The sequence below is a fragment of the Zingiber officinale genome, chromosome 4A (genome assembly GCF_018446385.1).
Source record: "Zingiber officinale cultivar Zhangliang chromosome 4A, Zo_v1.1, whole genome shotgun sequence".
In the NCBI taxonomy this organism is placed as follows: domain Eukaryota; kingdom Viridiplantae; phylum Streptophyta; class Magnoliopsida; order Zingiberales; family Zingiberaceae; genus Zingiber; species Zingiber officinale.
Genome location: NC_055992.1, coordinates 47,640,183 through 47,660,126, shown reverse-complemented (window position 1 = coordinate 47,660,126; position 19,944 = coordinate 47,640,183). Strand labels below are relative to the sequence as shown.

General features: G+C 38.4%; 2 protein-coding genes and 1 long non-coding RNA gene across 6 annotated transcripts; 1 reads left to right on the top strand and 2 right to left on the bottom strand.

Moving 5' to 3' along the window:
* Positions 1-279: 279 nt before the first annotated feature.
* LOC121973287 lies at positions 280-867 on the bottom strand. Its single transcript, XR_006109474.1, has 3 exons — positions 559-867; positions 412-465; positions 280-329 (listed from the first exon to the last, which is right to left on the bottom strand). It is a non-coding gene; the product is annotated as an uncharacterized LOC121973287 (long non-coding RNA).
* A 2,708-nt stretch (positions 868-3,575) lies between these two features.
* LOC121972387 lies at positions 3,576-4,943 on the top strand. The gene has a single exon (XM_042524065.1). It carries the CDS (start codon positions 3,576-3,578, stop codon positions 4,941-4,943), a length of 1,368 nt encoding a protein of 455 aa, XP_042379999.1.
* A 6,233-nt stretch (positions 4,944-11,176) lies between these two features.
* On the bottom strand, positions 11,177-13,773 carry LOC121969895. Of its 4 annotated transcripts, none has more exons than XM_042520202.1 (5): positions 13,329-13,773; positions 12,708-12,747; positions 12,532-12,598; positions 11,793-11,864; positions 11,177-11,536 (listed from the first exon to the last, which is right to left on the bottom strand). In XM_042520202.1, exons 1-4 carry the CDS (start codon positions 13,517-13,519, stop codon positions 11,815-11,817), a joined length of 348 nt encoding a protein of 115 aa, XP_042376136.1. In that variant the 5' UTR covers positions 13,520-13,773; the 3' UTR covers positions 11,177-11,536; positions 11,793-11,814. The 4 variants fall into 4 exon arrangements, 2 of the variants coding, with proteins under 2 accessions (XP_042376136.1, XP_042376135.1); XM_042520201.1 differs by having other exon boundaries at positions 11,177-11,391; XR_006108706.1 differs by lacking the exon at positions 12,708-12,747 and having other exon boundaries at positions 11,177-11,391.
* Positions 13,774-19,944: the final 6,171 nt, after the last annotated feature.

Below are 19,944 nucleotides of genomic sequence, written 5' to 3'. Positions count from 1 at the left end.
TATATGACTTTCTTCCATTAAATGAGGCAATATGCAGTAACTCTCAAACTAGTGATGAAAAAGGCAGATATAATACTCTACCTGTTGCTTGTATATAATAGCCAAGTTGTTGAAGGGCGCAGATATCCCTGTTGTAACTGCTAAAGTTGCCTTATAGAATGATGTAGCAACACTCATCATGTTGTTGCATGAAGAGAAGTTTCATTAAGGAACAAAAATAAACTATCCGCACAGTTGTCATCAAACATTTCTAAAGCTTACCAGTCCATGTATATGTTGCCAAGGCTTGACAAGGCTTGTGGATGGTTAGGTTGTAAAGCAAGGCATGACTTGGGAAAAATTATTAAAATGAAGTTATTCAACAAGGAAAAAATACTTAAGAGAATAAAAATATCCAAATTAAAAGGTCACCCTATAGAAGTTGATAGCCTCTTCCACATGTCCAGCGTCTTTGAGAGCATTCCCCTTTTAATGTGCAAGAAAGTCGATCATTAACTAACCTGGCTCACCATCAAGAAGGATAACACATTTTGACATATTAGACCATTATCAACTTACCAGATTATTGTAAGCTTCAATAAAGGTAGAATCACAGTTGATAGCTTGCTTGTAATGCAGAATTGTCATGTCAAGTTGACTTTGTTCATAATAGATGCCAGCAAGGTTTCCTGCGTCCAGATATCCCCAATGCATAGTTGACATAATAAACTCTCTTCATAGCATAGTTTGCAACAAAGTTATCCACAAAATCAAAAAGAGATTAACAGTCCAGTGGAAAAATAGGAGTTATTGAATCACGTAGCATATTCCAGTGAAAGTATGCTGCAACAACAATGTTATGAAGAACCTGAAATAAATAGAAAATGATTAAGAGTTCACACAAACAAGAACTACACATAGTAAATAAACTTCTTTTCTTTTGTATGCAAGTCAACAACAAATCATCATGTACTTTAAAAATGAGTAAGATATTAGTTAAAATAGAAATAATTAGAGGAAAAAATAGACATGTTTCATATAGCAGCCAATTAATATATTTTTACATGGAGAAACAACATCAAACCCTTAGTTGCAACTATTAAGGAGACTGATAACTCGTATTTTGCGATTAAATATTTATTATTCTTTTAGGTGTTTTAATTAGTTCGTGCGAAAATTTGTAAGTATTTGGCAGTTTTCACAAATATGGTTGGTTTATTATTTTGTTGCAAATATCTGCTAAATTAATGATATTAGTACTAATTTGGTGTATTGAATGATGTAGGGAGCTAAGGATTAAGTGGAGGACCTTTTGGCCATACACATGCAACCAACGGATGGATGCGGCTAAAGCTTTATTTTGTGGTCAGATTTGTTGCTGGGAAGGAGGTATTAAAGTTATGAACAGCAGTTGAGTGAGGCACCTTTTTTTAGAGGTGTCAAAAATGAACCCGACCCGACGACCCAACCCGAGTCGACCCGAAAAAAATCGGGTTCGGGTTGGGCATTTTCGGGTTCGGGTCGGGTTCGGGTTGGAGGGTTGGAGAGTAAAAGAGTCTCGGGTTGGGTCGGGTTGGGTTCGGGTTGACCCGGGTTGACCCGGGTTGACTTAAATATAGGGGTTTATGAGTTTTTTTGGGGTTAAATCAAATTTTATTTTAAAAATTTAGATGTTTTTATGTATATTAATATCATGTTTGTATGATAATGATGGAATATTGAGATAAAAGTGAAGAATTATAGGGAAAATAGCCCAAAAAAATCGTTTTGAATCGGATTTTTGGGTTATATGAGTCAGGTTCGGGTTGATCAGGTTGGTCGGGTTCGGGTTCGGGTTGGGTTAAAAAAAAAAAAAAAACTCAACCCGACCCGACCCACCCGAATTGACACCCCTACCTTTTTTCAACCTAGAAGCCCTAGCCGTCATCCCCATCTCTACGCACACTACTTTTTCCTTGGATTCAAGGTGAAGGCGCTTCATCAATGCACTCCAGCAAGCGCCCTTCGTTCCATCATTGTCCATCTTCCCTCCTTCTAAGGATTCGAGGAGGAGGTTCACATCCGACGCGCCCCGCCTTTGTCATCTGCTTACGGAGTCTTGATCGAGATTTCGACGGACGCGTGTTGTAGGGTGTTGCTCATTTTCGGGCATATTCTGGTGAAACTGGTCATCTCTATTTTTTTGTCCTTTTGTTTGCATTAGTATAGCTTCATCTGTTTTCTCCAGTTTGGATGTTTGGTTTTCGCATTGAGTTTAGCTAGTCAATTCTTGAATTTAGAAGGTGTTGAATGTGTGCTTGGAATTGTTCGCTGATAGATTTCTTTAAATCAGTAATCAGTTCATGTTTTCTTTTCTCTTCATTTCTGTAGTTTAATCTTTTAGTTATTATATAGTTGTTGACTTACGTGATTTCCAAATGAGAGCATTTTAATTTATGTGGTAAAGAAAGTTCAAACAGTCAGACAATTCATTTTGAAATTAGCTTTCACGATAATTTCTTTGGGAAACGATCTGTGTCTTTTTCCATATCTGTTATTTAGTGTACATGCGAGACGGAAATAAAGTTGGTATTGTAGTGTAAATCGCGCAACGACATAACCATTAGTAATCGGTTTATAGTCCAGTATCAATTTTTGGCGCCGTTGCCGGGGAAATTATGGTGTTGGTTAATCTTTAGATTTGCAATATATTTTGTGCAGTTTTTGGTTGTTGAATTTATTGACTTGGTGAAACAGCAGCTAAATGTATGACCAGATCATCTACCAATGATCTACTAGATTTTGATTCAGAAATTGATAGGACATTTCATATTTTGTTGAGAAATTAGAAGAGAGCAAAAACAACTTCAACAAGTAGCTTCCCAGTGACTGAATTTAACATGGAGAACAAACAAACACTTAAGGAGTTGGCTGCACCAGATGTTTCTTATAACTCATTGTGCATTCAATATCCAGAGTTGGATGTGGATTTTGAACTGCGTTCAGGGCTTATTCATCTCCTTCCTAAATTTAATGGATTATCTGGTGAAGACCCTTCTAGGCACCTTCAGGAATTTCATGCAGTTTGCTCTACCATGAAACCACACGGTATTGGGGAGGCAGATATTTATCTGAGAGCTTTTCCATTTTCGTTAGCAGGAGCAGCGAAGGATTGGTTGTACTCTAGAACTCCCGGTACGATTACATGTTGGGTAGATATGAAAAGATCATTTTTGGAAAAATTCTTTCCTGCTTCATGAGCAGAAGCTATTAGGCGAGCAATCTGTAGTGTCCAGCAACTTTATGGGGAGACATTGTATGAGTATTGGGAACGTTTTGAAAAGTTATGTTCTAGCTGTCTCCATCACCAAATCAGTGATCATTTGCTCATACAGTATTTCTATGAGGGACTCCTGCCCATGGATAGATGTATGATCGATGCAGCAAGTGGGGGAGCGTTGGTGAATAAAACACCTGCAGAGGCGAGAGAGATCATTTCTACTATGGCAGCCAATGCCCAACAGTTTGGGAATCGACAAGCATCTACTAAGGGAGTAAATGGAGCCCAGTTATCTAAGTTAGATGCTCAAGATATTAAGAATAGCTTGTTATAGGAGATGACTTCAGCATTCAGGCAATTGGCACTTAGCCATTCACAGCAACCCACAACCCAGGCAGTGCCAACAGCAATGATTTGTGGACTTTGTTTTTGTTCATCTCACACTACTGACATTTGCCCTTTGTTGCAGCAAGAGGGAATTTCTTTTGTTTTCGACCACGTGGCAGTAGCAAATAATTTTCAGCCCCGATCTCAATTTTACCAACAGCCATCTGGGAATAAACAGCCATACGATCCTTTTTCTACTACATATAATCTCGGATGGAGAGATCACCCTAATTTGAAATATGGGAATCCATATTATCAGCAGCCATATCAGCAGCAGCTATATCATCAACTATCTTCTTCATCCCAGAGACCAGCAGTGTGCCCACTTCCTCAACTCCCTTACCGTCCATCACAACTTCAATTGCCCAAACCAGAACTTACCACACAAAGGCTGGAAGAGCTTATACAGCAGATGCAGTTAATGACAAGTAATCAGCAGAACTTAGAGAGACAAATTGGACAGATGGCGACAAGTATCACTCAATTGCAGTCACAGGGATCGGGCCAATTACCATCACAAATAGTGCTCAACCCAAAAGGAAATGTCAGTGTTATTACACTGCGAAGTGGGAAGTCCACTGGGGAAGTAGAGCTCACACCATTAGCATCAGTTACGAATTCAGTAAGTTTGGAGCAGGAAACTGAACAATCTGGGCACTTACCTTTTCCGCAGAGATCTGTAGAAATTGGGCAAAAGGATGATCGGAAGGCAGAGGAACTACGAGAGTTAGTGGATACCTTCAGCAAAGTAGAAGTTAATATTCCATTACTAAAAGTCATTAAGCACATTCTGAAGTATGCAAAGTTTTTGAAAGACCTGTGTGTTCATAAGAGAAAACTAAAGGGCAGCGAGCTAGTCAGTATGGGTAAGAACGTTTCAGCACTAATTCAGATGATGCCACAGAAATGCAAGGATCCAGGAGTCTTTACGATACCTTGTGTTATTGGGGATAGTGATTTTGGAGATGCAATGTTGGATCTAGGAGCCTTAGTTAATGTTATGCTAAAATCCATTTTTGAAGCACTTTGTATTGGACCTTTACAAACAACTGGAATAGTTATTCAGCTGACCAACCGTAGTTTAGTTCATCCTGTTGGGGTGATAGAAGATGTCTTGGTGAAAGTAAAAGATTTAATTTTTCCAGCAGATTTTTATATTTTGGATATGGAGGGGAATGTCTCTCCGGGACAAGCACCATTAATTCTTGGAAGACCGTTTCTAAAAACTGCTAGGACTAAAATTGATGTACATGCCGGGACACTTACCATGGAATTTGGCGATACAATAGTACAATTCAATATTCTAGATGCAATGTAATACCCAGCAGAGGATCATTCACTCCTGAGCATTGATGTATTTGATGAGCTGGATTTTGAGATGCTAGGTGATGCTGCAGCAGAATTAATGAACATTTCTAAAGAGACCAACTGTGCAGTAGATGAAATATCCTCCGATCTAGAGGATAATGGCAATGACTACAGTCTGGAAAATGGAGCTATTGTAAAATTCATGGCAGAGTTGTATTCAGAAAAGTTAGATTCAGTAGTGGAACAGGAATCAAAATTAGAGTTGAAGCCCTTATCAGATCATCTCAAATATGCTTATTTGGAAGCTGGTAATCAGTTGCCAGTAATCATTTCAAAGAATCTGGATCCAAATCAAGAAAGCAAGCTTTTGGATCTATTACGACATCATCAGAGAGCTATTGGTTGGACGCTTGCAGATATACCAGGTATTAGTCCGGTCATATGCAAACATCGGATATTTCTGGAGGCTGATGCTAAGCCAATAAGATAGCCACAACGCCGTCTTAACCCACTTATGCTAGAGGTAGTCAAGGCTGAAGTGACTAAGTTGCTGCGAGCAGGAATCATATATCCCATTTCAGACAGTCAGTGGGTCAGTCCGGTGCAAGTGGTACCGAAGAAATCCAGCCTCACCATGGTGGCAAACAAAGAAAATGAATTGATACCTACCCGAGTGCAAAATTCATGGAGAGTCTGCATAGATTATTGCAAGCTAAATCAAGCCACAAGAAAAGATCATTTTCCTCTACCATTTATCGACCAAATGTTGGAAAGGTTAGCAGGAAGGTCACGTTATTGTTTCTTGGATGGTTTTACAGGTTATTTCCAAATTCCGGTGGCTCCAGAGGACCAAGAAAAGATGACTTTTACGTGCCCTTTCGGAACTTTTGCATATCGACGAATGCCATTCGGACTATGTAATGCTCCAGGTACTTTCCAACGATGCATGATTAGTATTTTTTCCGATTACCTTGAACATTGTATGGAAATATTTATGGATGACTTCATTATTTATGGTTCATCTTTTGATTCATGTTTGGATAATTTGGCTCAGGTGTTACTTAGGTGTATAGAAACTAACCTTGTGTTGAACTTTGAGAAATGTCACTTCATGGTTGAGAAGAGTATAGTCTTGGGTCATATAATTTCAAATGTTGGAATACAAGTAGATCCTGCAAAAGTTAATGTGATATTATCTTTACCTTACCCCGTATGCGTACGGGATGTGCGATCATTTCTTGGACATGCAGGATTTTACAGACGGTTCATACAGAATTTCAGCAATATCACGTTGCCACTGACTCAATTGCTGCAGAAAGAAGTGGAGTTTAATTTTGACCAGGATTGCAGAGATTCATTTGATAGAATTAAGAAGGCTCTTACTTCTGCTCCAATTATTAGACAGCCGGACTGGACACTTCCGTTTGAAGTGATGTGTGATGCGTCGAACTTTGCAGTGGGAGCAGTTTTAGCTCAGCGGGTTAGAGGAGTGCCTCACGTCATTTATTATGCTTCCAGAACTTTAGATTCAGCGCAGTCTAACTACACTACAACCGAGAAAGAATTGTTATCTATTGTGTTTGCACTAGATAAATTTTGATCTTATTTATTATGCTCTCACGTGATTATTTTTTTTAGATCATGCAGCTATTAGGTACCTTTTAATGAAGCCATCGGCAAAACCAAGGTTGATTCGGTGGATGCTCCTACTGCAAGAATTTGATATAGAGATACGTGACAGGAGCGGAAAGGAAAATTCGGTAGCAGATCACTTGAGTAGGATTGAAGGGAATTTGAGTCCGTGTCCAATTGCCGATTGCTTCCCTGACCAGCAACTTTTGCAGATTCAAGTAAGGAACCATGGTATGCTGACCTGGTAAATTAGTTGGTTGCAAGTGTTTTCCCTACACATTATTCTAGAACTCAACGTGACAAATTGAAGAGTGATTCCAAATACTATGTATGGGATGACCCATATTTATGGAAATTTTGTAGTGATCAAGTGATTAGGAGATGTGCTCCAGATAATGAATTTGACTCTATATTATCTTTTTGTCACTCACTCGCATGTGGAGGCCATTTTGGGCTGCAGCGCACAGCTAAGAAAGTCTTAGATGCAGGACTATACTGGCCCACACTATTTAAGGATACATCTAGATTTTTAAAGAATTGTGAATGTTGTTAGCGAATAGGTACCATAGGACAGCGACATGAAATGCCTCAGCAACCTATATACTATTTTGTGAGATCTTTGACGTATGGGGCATTAATTTTATGGGTCATTTTCCTAATTCTTTTGGTTTTATTTATATATTGCTCGCTGTTGATTACGTTTCTAAATGGGTGGAGGCAATTGCTACCAAAACTAATGATGCTGCTGTTGTTGTGAATTTTGTTTGGAATAACATATTTTGTAGGTTTGGAATACCTAGGGCAATCATCAGTGATCAGGGATCACATTTTTGCAATAGACATATGAAAGCCCTGCTGAGCAGCTATGGCGTAATTCATAAGGTGTCGACCCCTTATCATCCTCAAACAAACGGGCAGGCCGAAATTTCTAACAGGGAAATCAAACTAATTCTGGAAAAAACAGTAAGACCCGACAAAAAAGACTGGAGCAGAAGATTAAGTGATGCGTTGTGGGTCTATCGGACAACATTCAAAACACCAATCGGTATGTCACCATACAGAATTGTCTATGGCAAGTACTGCCACTTGCTTGTGGAAATAGAGCACAAGGCATACTGGGCGGTTAAATCCTGCAATATGAACCTGGAAGAGGCTGGAATTGGGAGAAAACTGCAGTTGCAAGAACTCGAAGAACTTCGACTGGAAGTATATGAAAGTTCCCGTATTTATAAGGAAAGAGCTAAGGCCTTCCATGACCAGCATATATTGAGGAAAAATTTCAAATCTGGAGATAGAGTGTTGTTGTATAATTCAAAGCTTAAATGGATGTTAGGTAAATTGAAATCACGATGGGAAGGTCCATTCATTATTGCTAATGTGTTGCCCTATGGTGTTCTAGATTTGTAGGATCCTTCTACGGGGCGTGCATTTAAAGTTAATGGGCACAGAGTCAAGTTATTTCAGGAGCTAGATAAAGATTCAATGATGGAGGCTGCGTCTTTGATTGATGCCAAGTATCGAATTTGAGGGAAGTTGTTGTTTTTATTCAATAATTTTTTGTCCAGTTTCAATTTTCTGGCAGTTTCATTAGATGGTTCATTTTAATTATCTAGCAGTTACATTAGTTAAGTTACTTGGTGTGGTTGTTGTGCTCATTTTCTAGAAACTAAATTCATGCCTCAAATGGTTCTCCTTTCACTTTAATTTTTTTTTAAAGGCTGTTTCGTTGATTGTTGCTCCTGGGTAATCTGTCTACCTGATTGATTTTGTTTATTGCATGTGGTTGGAGGTTTGGTGTTGGATATGATTTTGTTGGTTTGGGGATGATGTGTTCTTTTACCTAGTGAGGAATTTAGCTTGTTATTTTCTTGTGTGCGTCACTCTTGGTACTTAACTCCAGAATTTGCTCTGCTCTTTTCGAAATCACGTGACCATTGGTGCATTTTTTTTGCTGGGGTTTCCTTCCATCTGCTCCTGTTGGTTGTGCATGCTTTTGTTTTGTTTTGTTCGATACTTTTATTTCCTTGTCTCCTTTATGTGATTGTTGTGTCTTTCTCCTTCCACCTTCTACGCTGACCTTGGTTGCTACCAGTTGCTATCGTTGAGTTGTTGACCGAGACGATCTAGTTCAGGTGTGGGGGAGGGTAATGGAGGATATTGAAGCTTGTGTGTTAGACATGTTTTAGTTATTTTAAGCACACCAAATTTCTGTGAGTGCTGGATTTATTTTAGAGGATGATTGCAACCAGTGTTTGATTAGCACCTTGAGGTCGTTTCAGAATGCAGTACTTGACAGTAACTGCGAAATGTTGGAAAAAAAAAGTTTTGATAGTGAATATGCGACGAAAAAAAATAAAAAATAAAAAAAAAGTGTCATGTACGTGTTCTTTTGAATTTCTCTTATTGACTACTACAACCCATTTTGTAGTTGGCTGAGAGAAGAGGGATTGTGTTTGAAAAAAAAAAAGTTGCGGGATTGTGTTTGAAAAAAAAAAGTTGCAGTGAGCTCAGTTTTGATAGCATGCTGGTAGCTTTGGGTTCGTTCTGCTTGTGTTTCCTCTTGTAGTTTCTGCTTGTGTTTCCTCTTGTAGTTTTTGCTTGTGTTCCATAGAAATTCCTAGAAGGTCTTCACCAATAATGTGCTGGTATGTCAGAGTGATGGAGATTAAGAAATGAGCAAGCCTATGGTAGTTGGATATTATGAGTGGCTTGGAGTGAAATCCACTTTGATGATAATTGTGTGTCAGAGAGCATCCACAACTTTATACCTTTGGTAAGGATTTATCATTTTTAGGCTTTCAAGATCTATTGAAAGCGCCATACTTGTTAGCCGATGTAAAAACTGAGTCATGAATGTGGCAATTTCGAGGGGATTGACAATTCGAATAGCAATCTTTGATAATTTTTCTTGATGTTGGGAGAAGTTGTTTGAGGCAATGAACTTGGTTTCCTGTTGAAATTTGATTACTTGCACGAGACGTGCAAGAATAAGTGTGGGGGAATTGATAACTCGTATTTTGCGATTAAATGTTTATTATTCTTTTAGGTGTTTTAATTAGTTTGTGTGAAAATTTGCAAGTATTTGGCAGTTTTCACAAATATGGTTGGTTTATTATTTTGTTGCGAATATCTGCTAAATTAATGGTATTAGTACTAATTTGGTGTATTGAATGATGTAGGGAGCTAAGGATTAAGTGGAGTGCTTTTTGGCCATACACATGCAACCAACAGATGGATGCGGCTTAAGCTTTATTTTGTGGTCAGATTTGTTGCTGGGAAGGAGGTATTAAAGTTACGAACAGCAGCTGAGTGAGGCATCTTTTTTCAACCTAGAAGCCCTAGCCGTCATCCCCATCTCTACGCACACTACTTTTTCCTTGGATTCAAGGTGAAGGCGCTTCATCAATGCACTCCAGCAAGCACCCTCCGTTCCATCATTGTTCATCTTCCCTCCTTCTAAGGATTCGAGGAGGTTCACATCCGACGCGCCCCGCCTTTGTCATCTGCTTACGGAGTCTTGATCGAGATTTCGACGGACGCGTGTTGTAGGGTGTTGCTCATTTTCGAGCATATTCTGGTGAAACTGGTCATCTCTATTTTTTTTGTCCTTTTGTTTGCATTAGTATAGCTTCATCTGTTTTCTCCAGTTTGGATGTTTGGTTTTCGCATTGAGTTTAGCTAGTCAATTCTTGAATTTAGAAGGTGTTGAATGTGTGCTTGGAATTATTCGCTAATAGATTTCTTTAAATCAGTAATCAGTTCATGTTTTCTTTTCTCTTCATTTCTGTAGTTTAATCTTTTAGTTATTATCTAGTTGTTGACTTACGTGATTTCCAAATGAGAGCATTTTAATTTATGTGATAAAGAAAGTTCAAACAGTCACACAATTCATTTTGAAAATAATTTTCACCATAATTTCTTTGGGAAACGATCCGTGTCTTTTGCCATATCTATTATTTAGTGTACATGCGGGACGGAAATTAAGTTGGTATTGTAGTGTAAATCGCGCAACGACATAACCACTAGTAATTGGTTTATAGTCCAGTATCAGAGACCTAAAGACAAACAATGTAAAAGCCTTCACACAAAAATTAGAAGTGTGGATACCAAATATGCAATTTCTTCTTTCATATCAAACCAAGCAAAGAATCATTGGATCACTGTCATCTTTGGGAAGCAATGAGATTTCAATTAAAATAGAACAAATTTGAGGAATTTTACATTCTTGATTTGTATAATAACTGGTCAATTGATTTTCGTATGGAGAAGAACCAAATATGGTCAGTGTAAAATCCTTATGAGTTGAAGTCGAATTATATTTCAACTAAAATACAGATTAAATCAATGACAAATGATAATAAAAGTGAAGAAATAAACAAGTAGACAATAGGTTCCATTATCACAACAGTTCACAGAACCTAAACATTCTAAAAACACTAAATCTAAGAATTTATTTGTGGTAAAGAATCTAAGCTTGCTGCGCATGAAATGTAATGAATCTGGAATGCAAATGCTAAACGCATTAGGAGTTGAAGTCTTATGAATGGTCAGGTGCAAGAAAAGGTGAGGAGGGCCCCTTTTGGTTTAATCTTAACAACTTAACATTTAATATTTGGATGCTAAAGTTAATGCAGGCTGATGACTTTGACTCTGAAATCTACAATATCCACAGTTCACACATGATTACAGTACACTCTTCTTCATAGCAAACAACATAGAGTAAGAATCTACAAGTTCCGTTATGCAAGGTTGACCATAGAGAAAATTAAAATCCTGTTGCTCTTACTTGTTGGTCTCACCGCAGAATTACATCCGTCATGCATTTGCTGCAATTTCATAAAAGATATCCTTAGGTCATTAAGCCATGTGCAAGCTCTGTTCATCTTTTCACCATTTTTAAGCCCCAAAATCTTATATATTTTTCATCATAAAGGACCTTTCGTTTGCTCATAGCTTGGATATGTGGTAGCGCTGATCAGGCAATTTCTTAGATTTAGGTTCAAATGACATCAATCTATATGACTAAGGTAATCTTGCAATAACTTGAACATAAATTTGAAATATTTTGTATTTTTTTCAGGAGGGATAACTCTAAAAAAGATAATAGCCATTCCATATCAACTATGTGAGTTGAAGTGCTAACTAAGAGAAAAACCATAAAGGTACACAAACTTTCAAAAAAATTTTTTGTAAAATGTCAATTCTGATTGACATAAAAAATCATTACCTAGGTCGAGGGCTACAACTTCTTAACCTTTCTCTTGTCTTTGGAACTGCTTCCATAATTTTTCCTTTATGCCTAGAAAATATTAAAAAAAAAGATACATACAACTTATTAGATTTCATGTTAAACAGAAAAGAAACATCACATTGCTTAGTGTTTACATCCATAGAAGATGAGATACACGTCTACAAATTGACGAGATGCAGTCAAAAGGGCAGCATTACACTATGAATTGTTAAGAGATTAACTAAACTTGTAAAACTCTGCACAAAACTAACAATGTGTGAGGAAGAACCTCAAACAGTCACCCACTAACCTATTGCTAACAATGGGATAGTAGTTTAGAACATCAAAGGCTGCTTGAATTTATTAAATACTAAAAATTCTTTCAAGTATACTTTGCATTTATTGTGCAACTTGTGTTCCAAACAATCATATAAGATTTCCGATGACCGCATTAATATCCCTTGTCTTTGTCTAAGTAACTAGATGCACACAAAATCAGATATACAAGATCAGAAGTGTTGGAGTGACAGTACTCATGTCTTTAAGATATTAAAATTTGGACCACTTATTCAGTAAATTTGTTCAAGTATTGTAAAGGAGATATACAAAATAATTCTTAAATGCAAAACCTTCTAGTTATTTCTAATCTATTGAATTCAAGTCAGTGCAACAAAAGTAAAAAATAATCACTTCAACAAAAAAATCTCAAAAGAATACTAGCAATTCCATAACTTACATACGCTCAGCATTTGGTCCATATTTTGCAAACTGAACCATAATATTCCGACCATCCACATTCCTCCCTACAATATCCAATAAAAATAATAATCAAATTACAGGTTACTTTCCAGAAGATGAAACATCGTCAGAAAAATAATTATCAAAACCAAAAATAAAGTAGAAGAAACTTGCCATCAAGTCTATCGATAGCCTTCTAAGCCTCATCAGCATACTTATACCTCACAAACAAGTATGAAATAACAAACAAGTATGAAATTTAACCTAAGGAACAAAAGAACAATGCAAGTATGAAATCTAATCATAATTAATTAAAGACATCCTATCTATCCATTAATATTGATTTCATAGTGCATTGTCACTCTACGCTACGATTTCACCATTAATGAATTAAACTACGGAATGAAATAGAAAAGCATTAAATGAACCTAACCTAGTAAATGAAAGACAGTACAGGTAAGGAAACCTAGTCTAACTTAAACTATGATTGCAAGGAAATTAAAGACAATAAAAAATAAGCAACTAAAGAAATTAAGCACAGAACGTAATCTAACCTTATCTAATTGCAAGTAAATGAAGACATAACATAAGAGAACCATGCATCATTCAATTAACAAAGCGTTGCAAAAATCAAAACTAAGAAAATACAAAATTAGGATGACAAAGATGGTTGGGGCATTTCAACAAACACTTGATGAGCATTCAGTAAACTAAGCAAAGTACGTGCAAATTTAAAACAGGGAAGAACAGCTTAGTACAAGCATGCATCAACCAACTAAAAGAAACGTCAATTACATCGAATCTTCAACCATGCAAACCACAGTATCAACAATAGGAGAATAAACTTGCTGTTCGGACTTGGTGGATCGAAGAGGCTGCTGTTTGGGATCTGATGAAGGCGGAGCTGTGAGGTTCTGTCCAGGTCTGTTGGAGAAGAGCTGCTGCTGGGAAAAGGGCAGGGATGGCCGGAAGGTGAAGAATCTCATCGGAGAACCCCTCCGGTGAGGTGGATGATCGGAGCCGAAGCTTGCCGCTTGGAATGGCTTGCCGTCGTTGCTGCCCTAGCCCGCACGCCTATGGAAATCCCGAAGAGGAAGTGTGGCTTTGGATAGGAGATGACCGCGGAAGGTGAGGGACAAGCTCCGGCCAGCAGCAGTGAATCAGGAGAAGTGACCGCCGACCGTCGGTGCCCTAGCTCTGTCGTGAGGAAGAAACGCGCACAGTGATCAGGTTGTTGCCAAACGGAATGAGAGAAAGCTTTGGGGATTTTATTTCTCCAGATTTGATCCGACGGTCCTGATCAATCCAGATTTGATGGAACGGTTGAGATCAAATCTGAATAAATGGTCGAGATAAACTAGAACCCATTAAATGGTCAGGATGGCTAGAACAAGATGAGCGGCTCAGATCATTCCAGATCTACACAGATTGACCAGAATCAATCAAATCTTGATGAATGACTATAATTAATCAGATCTGAATCTTACATTTAATTTGCTTCCGATTTGATCCAATGACTCAGATTTCTTCAGATTGGACTTCTCATTAACTCAAACCTTTATGTTCATTTTGGTTCAACTTGAGCTCAATCCCTACAAAAATAAAAGTGCACAATTATAAGTATAAATCCATAAAAATAAGAAGCATTATAACCAAAGTCAAAATATGAATCTAACTCAATAAACATGATAAGAATCAACAATTAATCATATGAAGGATTAAAATATGAAAATTAAGGGCAGAAATAATGCATCAAAATGCTAATTATCATGGCGCTGCGACGGTATATGGTGGACAGCGCGATAAAGGTTTAGGTTTAGGTTTGGAGGGAAGAGTGAAGTGTTGCAAATTTCGACTAAGTATTGGTGGGGAAATTAAATTATTTTATTTTATCATAGACACCGGATTTTAAAAACTGCTGTTAAAATCGGTGTCTATTAATGGAAAAAAGACCCTCATAGACATCGGCTAAAATCTATGAGCAAAAATCTGCACTCATAGACACCGATTTTTGGAAAAACCGGTGTAAAATACTCAAAGACATCGGTTTTTGCTTAAAACCGTTGTTGTTCCACCGATGTCTATGAGGGTTTTTGTTGTAGTGCGTGTGACTTGATCTAACAAGGAGGTAGTAGACATACCTCACTTACCTGATATGCTCTAAAGATTCTTTCTTCCTCCTCGTTGTAGGTTTCTTCTAAGGAGCCTCCCCCTTTATATATTCTCTCCTCTTGGTGACTTTCCATTAGTGCAAGTCCAGCATACTCCTCTAAATCATATTCTGATGACGATTCGTCCCAAGTCACCTTCAGGATTTTGTGCTTGGTCCTTTCTTGTTGTCATTCTTCTTCAACTTTAGGCAATCATCCTTGATGTGCTCCTCTTCCTTGCAGTTATAGCATCTTATCTTCCTTGCTCTTCTTTTCTTCGCCTATACTTGATTAAATTTATTAGATCTAATTTTTTTTTAAATTTTCTTACCATAAATGTTGTTTCATCATTGTTAAGGAAAGTGTCAAAATTCATCCTTCTTGGCTATTAGAGCAATGTTGCTTGATTTTTCTATGTCCTGAGTATCTACACAACAATACTCGTAAAGTTCAAAAGTAGAAAATAAACTTTCAAGCGTACTTGCCTCGAGGTCATTAGAGATATAATAAGCATCTACTAAGGCTAACCATTATGGAGTTCTCGGAAAGGAGTTAAGTGCATACCTTAAAGAGTAACTATTTATTACCTTTTATCTGAGGTTGTTGAGTTGGGTGATCAAATCTTTAATCTTAGCATGGAGTAGAGCTACTTTCTCTTCCTTGTTTATCGAAAGATTTGTCAGTTGACTTAGGAGGATGCCCCATCTCACTAGTTTTGCTTTCGAAGTGTCCTCGTGAAGTTCTAGGAATTTTTCCTAGAGCTCTTTTGTGGAGTCATAGCTTCCGATCCGGCTGACCTCTTGTGGTGGAAGGACGCTAAGCAGATGGAATTCTACTTTTACGTTAGCCATGAAGTTGGCTTGTTCCTTCTTCGTCCACATGTACTCTTCTTTATTGACTCCTTTTTGATCCTTAGGTGCTACAAAATCGTATTTTATAATTAACAAAATTTCAAAATCGGTCTTAAAGAATATCTCCATATCTGGATTGAGGCCGAACGAACATAAAGGTTCTCTGTGAACACCTGGCCGTTCAAAGCCCGGGCGGGCCTAAAAATAATACACGGTTGGTTAGGTAAAGCTTGGATGGACTTAGAGATACGGGGTCTTATAAAACTCTTAATATAAGATCGACTGGATGAAGACCGATTGAACACATGGCTTCCCTTATACGCCCCGCTAGGTAAAGATCAAGCGAGCTTAAAGACACTTATTCTTAGAAAATTCTGCATATCCACTCGGTCATGCATAGGTTGACCGAGTTTTAGTTACTTAATATCGTCTTGTCTCTAAAATAAAGCTCTAACATACATAATCTACCATGTAACTTCTTGAATTAAGTTTTGGTACACTATGGACACTATATTAGAATAGATCCTTGCAGTATTTAACATATGATAGAGCAAATTGATACAATGGCAAGTAATACGGCCAGCCTTATAGACCGACCAAGATACTATGACAGAATACAATGACAACCAATATGGTCGGCCTTGTGAACCGGTCGAGATATATTCAGCAGACAAACAATCGACAACATTTTAACAGCCTGACATAATTATAAGAGAATATTCCTTTAGAAACTCCTCCGGAGTCTATTTAGTTTCTCATCGATGCTTCATCTATAAAAACATCTCCCTCGAACTACTTCAGAAGAGGTTTAAGTTATAAACAATAAAAGAGGTACATCTGTGGGTACAAAAAAGATTCCTTGTAAGCTTATCGAGGAACTACCTAACTGTTACATCACCGCAAGAGCACTATTTTGTAATCAGTAATAAAAAGATATCAATCCCACAGGGACTGATTATAAGTTTTGGTGCAGTTAGCACTAACGGTCTAACCCAGATTTTGATGAATGACAAAGTAGGTTAAGTTAGTTTCATTGTGATCTAACATTTTAACTAAGTTTGTAGGAGAAGCTCAGACTGGTTGATGGACTGACCGAATGTCTGACACGAAGTCCAGCTAGGTTAATGGGTCGACTTGATAGTTGGCACGAAGCCCAGACTGGTCGATAGGTTGACCGGATGTTTGGTACAAAGTCCATCTAGGTCGACGGGCCGACCGGATAGCTAGCACGAAGTCCAGATAGGTCGACGGGCTGACCAGATGTCTGACACGAAGTCTAGATGGGTCGAAGGGCTGACCAGACGTCTGGTAGGTAAGTTAAGGTAAGTCACTAGAGGGAAGTGACTGTGAGGGCGCGTTCATGAGAAGGGAACTTAGGCGCCGATCCAACTTAGAACCATTTCGGAGCTCTAAGTTGAGATCTTGACTAGATTCGGGTCTCGATGAGACAGAATCTAATTAATACTCTATTTGATTATTATAACTGTGCTAACATTTTATTTTGCAGGATAATATAATTTACATTGTACTTCGGACTAACATTTTCTTGCAGGGAGTTGAAGCTGTTGGAAAATGGGGTCCGAGCGCCCGGAAGGGATCCGGGCGCCCGGAGGTCCGAGCACCCGGAAGGGGTCCGGGCGCCCGGAAGGGGTCCGGGCGCCCGGAAGGGGTCCGAGCACCCGGAAGGGGTCCAGGCGCCCGGAAGGGGTCCGGGCGCCCGGAGTGCAAACTTTATCCTCCTCGCTGCTTCACCACGTGGAGCTCTATGGTTGGCTGGGCTACTCCACACTCCAGGCGCCCGGAAGGGATTCGGGTGCCCGGAACCTCCTATATAAGGAGGGTGAGTCATGGAGCAGCAAAGAACAACTCACAACAACGTCTTCCAATGCTTGCTCTACTGCGCTATGCTCCTGAGATGCTGCGAATCTTCTCCGACAACGTGCTGCTTTCTCTTTACTTAATTGTTGTCGGTATTTTATATCTAATCTTTTCTGTACTTTCATTTGTAATATCCTTTTCGAACTTCTAGTGGATTTCCCAACAAAAGCACTTGACGAGTGCGGGCCTTGGAGTAGGAGTTGACGAAGGCTTCGAACCAAGTAAAATGGTTCTTGTTAGCGTTGTGATTTTACTTTTCCGTTGCTTACTCTAAACGAATTTTTAAATTACTATTCACCCCACCCTCTAGCTGTAACAACCCCACCCTCCTCTGTACTAGTTTGTGAGGGTGGGACGTTACTGTACTATTAACTTTTCTTAACTAGTGTTGCTCACATGTAAATATCAATACTTAAAACTCTCAAAAACTCAAAGGATATAATAACTAACCGCTGGAAGCATAAATAACTCATCTAATACATTCTACTCAATTATTTGTTCTCAACTAAATCTATATATATTAATCTGAACATGCTAAAACTATCTATTAATCTGAACATGCATGCAACAATAATACAACTCAGATAGAGAAACTAATGTGCATAGCAAATAAAAGGAAAAATTCTAAAACTCAAAATATTCAATGAACAAATCCAGCAACATGAAAGAATAACCCTAACAGTCTAAATACAAAATCTTAATGAATTCTTAAGCAAAATCCCAAGGCTTCCATAGTCCAGACATCACACATCCATCTCACATCTCCTTGTCGCCTTCCTTCTCTATAGCTTTCCTTTCCCTTTATCTACAGTAAGAGGAAAATGCAACTATAAGCAGAATGCTTAGTAAACGCTATCTAACTCACAAAACTCGGATATGCATATGAACAGGAAGAAATATAAGAACTATATGCTTAAAAGAAACACTACTCATGCTCATCTAATAGCACATAACAGTAAGGAAACCAAACAACATGCTAGAATAGAAGAAGACTAAACTTGCTGATTTTTAAAATTATGTGGAGCTTATTCCACTTGTTCAAAACTTATACTTTTATACTTCAAAATAATAATCTCTTGGGTCCAAACTTAGTACCATTGCACGCTCCCTAATAGAAACTGAGGTAGCGAGCCACCAGTCCTACGAGGGTAAAGACCTTGGTTTTACCAGGGCCGAGACTATTGGGTTTTTCGGGCCGCGAAAACTGCTTTTTCGCGTCGCGGAAACCCCGAAACCCCTTAGCCAACGGATCCGTGCGAAGAAAAATTTCGAAAACATACGAATACGAGTTTACCTAGATCTACAATTAGATCTACATGGAGAAAATCTTATACCTTCGATGCGTGCCCTTCGCGAATCCCGCTCGCCCAAGGTACGCCGGATCTCGTGATTGTCAACATATACAATCCTCTAGAAGTATCCACACGAACAAGATGTGTTCTCTAACACACAAGGATGAAGAAGAGAGCACCACAAGTGTGCTAGCACTCTCTAGGGCTCTCGGGTAGGATTGGAAGAAGAAGAAAGGAAAAGAAGAGAACACACTCCTCTAAAATCTCTATGTGACTTTCACTAACATTTCTTCTTGGATTAGATTCACTCTCCTATCTTCTCCCTTGCTTGAAACCCACGACCAAGAGAAGAGAAGGAGCAAGAAGAGAGCTTAGGAGGAGGAAGATCACTTGAATGAGAGTTACACTTTCAAAATGAAACTCTTTTCATCTAATTAAGTGGTTTGTAACCTCCATGGGATACCAAGAATCACAACTCTTGGTAACTCCCATGAGGTGGCACTTCACTTAAGTAACCATGATGATGTGGAGCATCATCATTGGTCCACTTAATGCCAACTCACCAATGAGGTGGCATAAAGTCAAGTCAAACTTGACTCTTCATCTTCCTCTCAAGTCAAGTCAAACTTGACTTAATCTCTCTCATGGTTGATCTAATCCAACCATTTAATTCAAGCCAATTTAATATAATGAATCTAATTCATTTAATTAAATTGATTCAATGAGTCATAATCTAAATTAGACTCATTGAACACATGAATCAACTTGAGTCCAACTCAATTAGCCCAATTAGGATTACTCTTAATCCAATTTGATTCATCAAATGAATCTAATCCTCTTGGTTCATCATATGAACCTAATCTTCATCCACTTGTTCTTTATGTGTGACCCAATAGGTTCTTGTAACGTTGGCAATGCCCCTAAACTCATTTAGAAACATAAGTAATGAGCGGTATCTAGCAATACATCATTACTACCCAAGTTACAAGAATATTGAGATCCAACATCACCTTGTGACTACTAATTGTGACTCCTCACAATATATGACAAGTGTCCTTCTATCCTAGACATCTAGATTGATCAATGTGAGGCATAGACCGTGTCATCCTCTAATCAATCTAAATCTTGAACTCCAAGTAGACTCACTCAATCAAATGAGCTCAATATCTCATATTGACTCATTTGGGCATGGCCATGTACTTCGTGGTCTCACTCTATCAAGAATACCGATGTCTCTCCC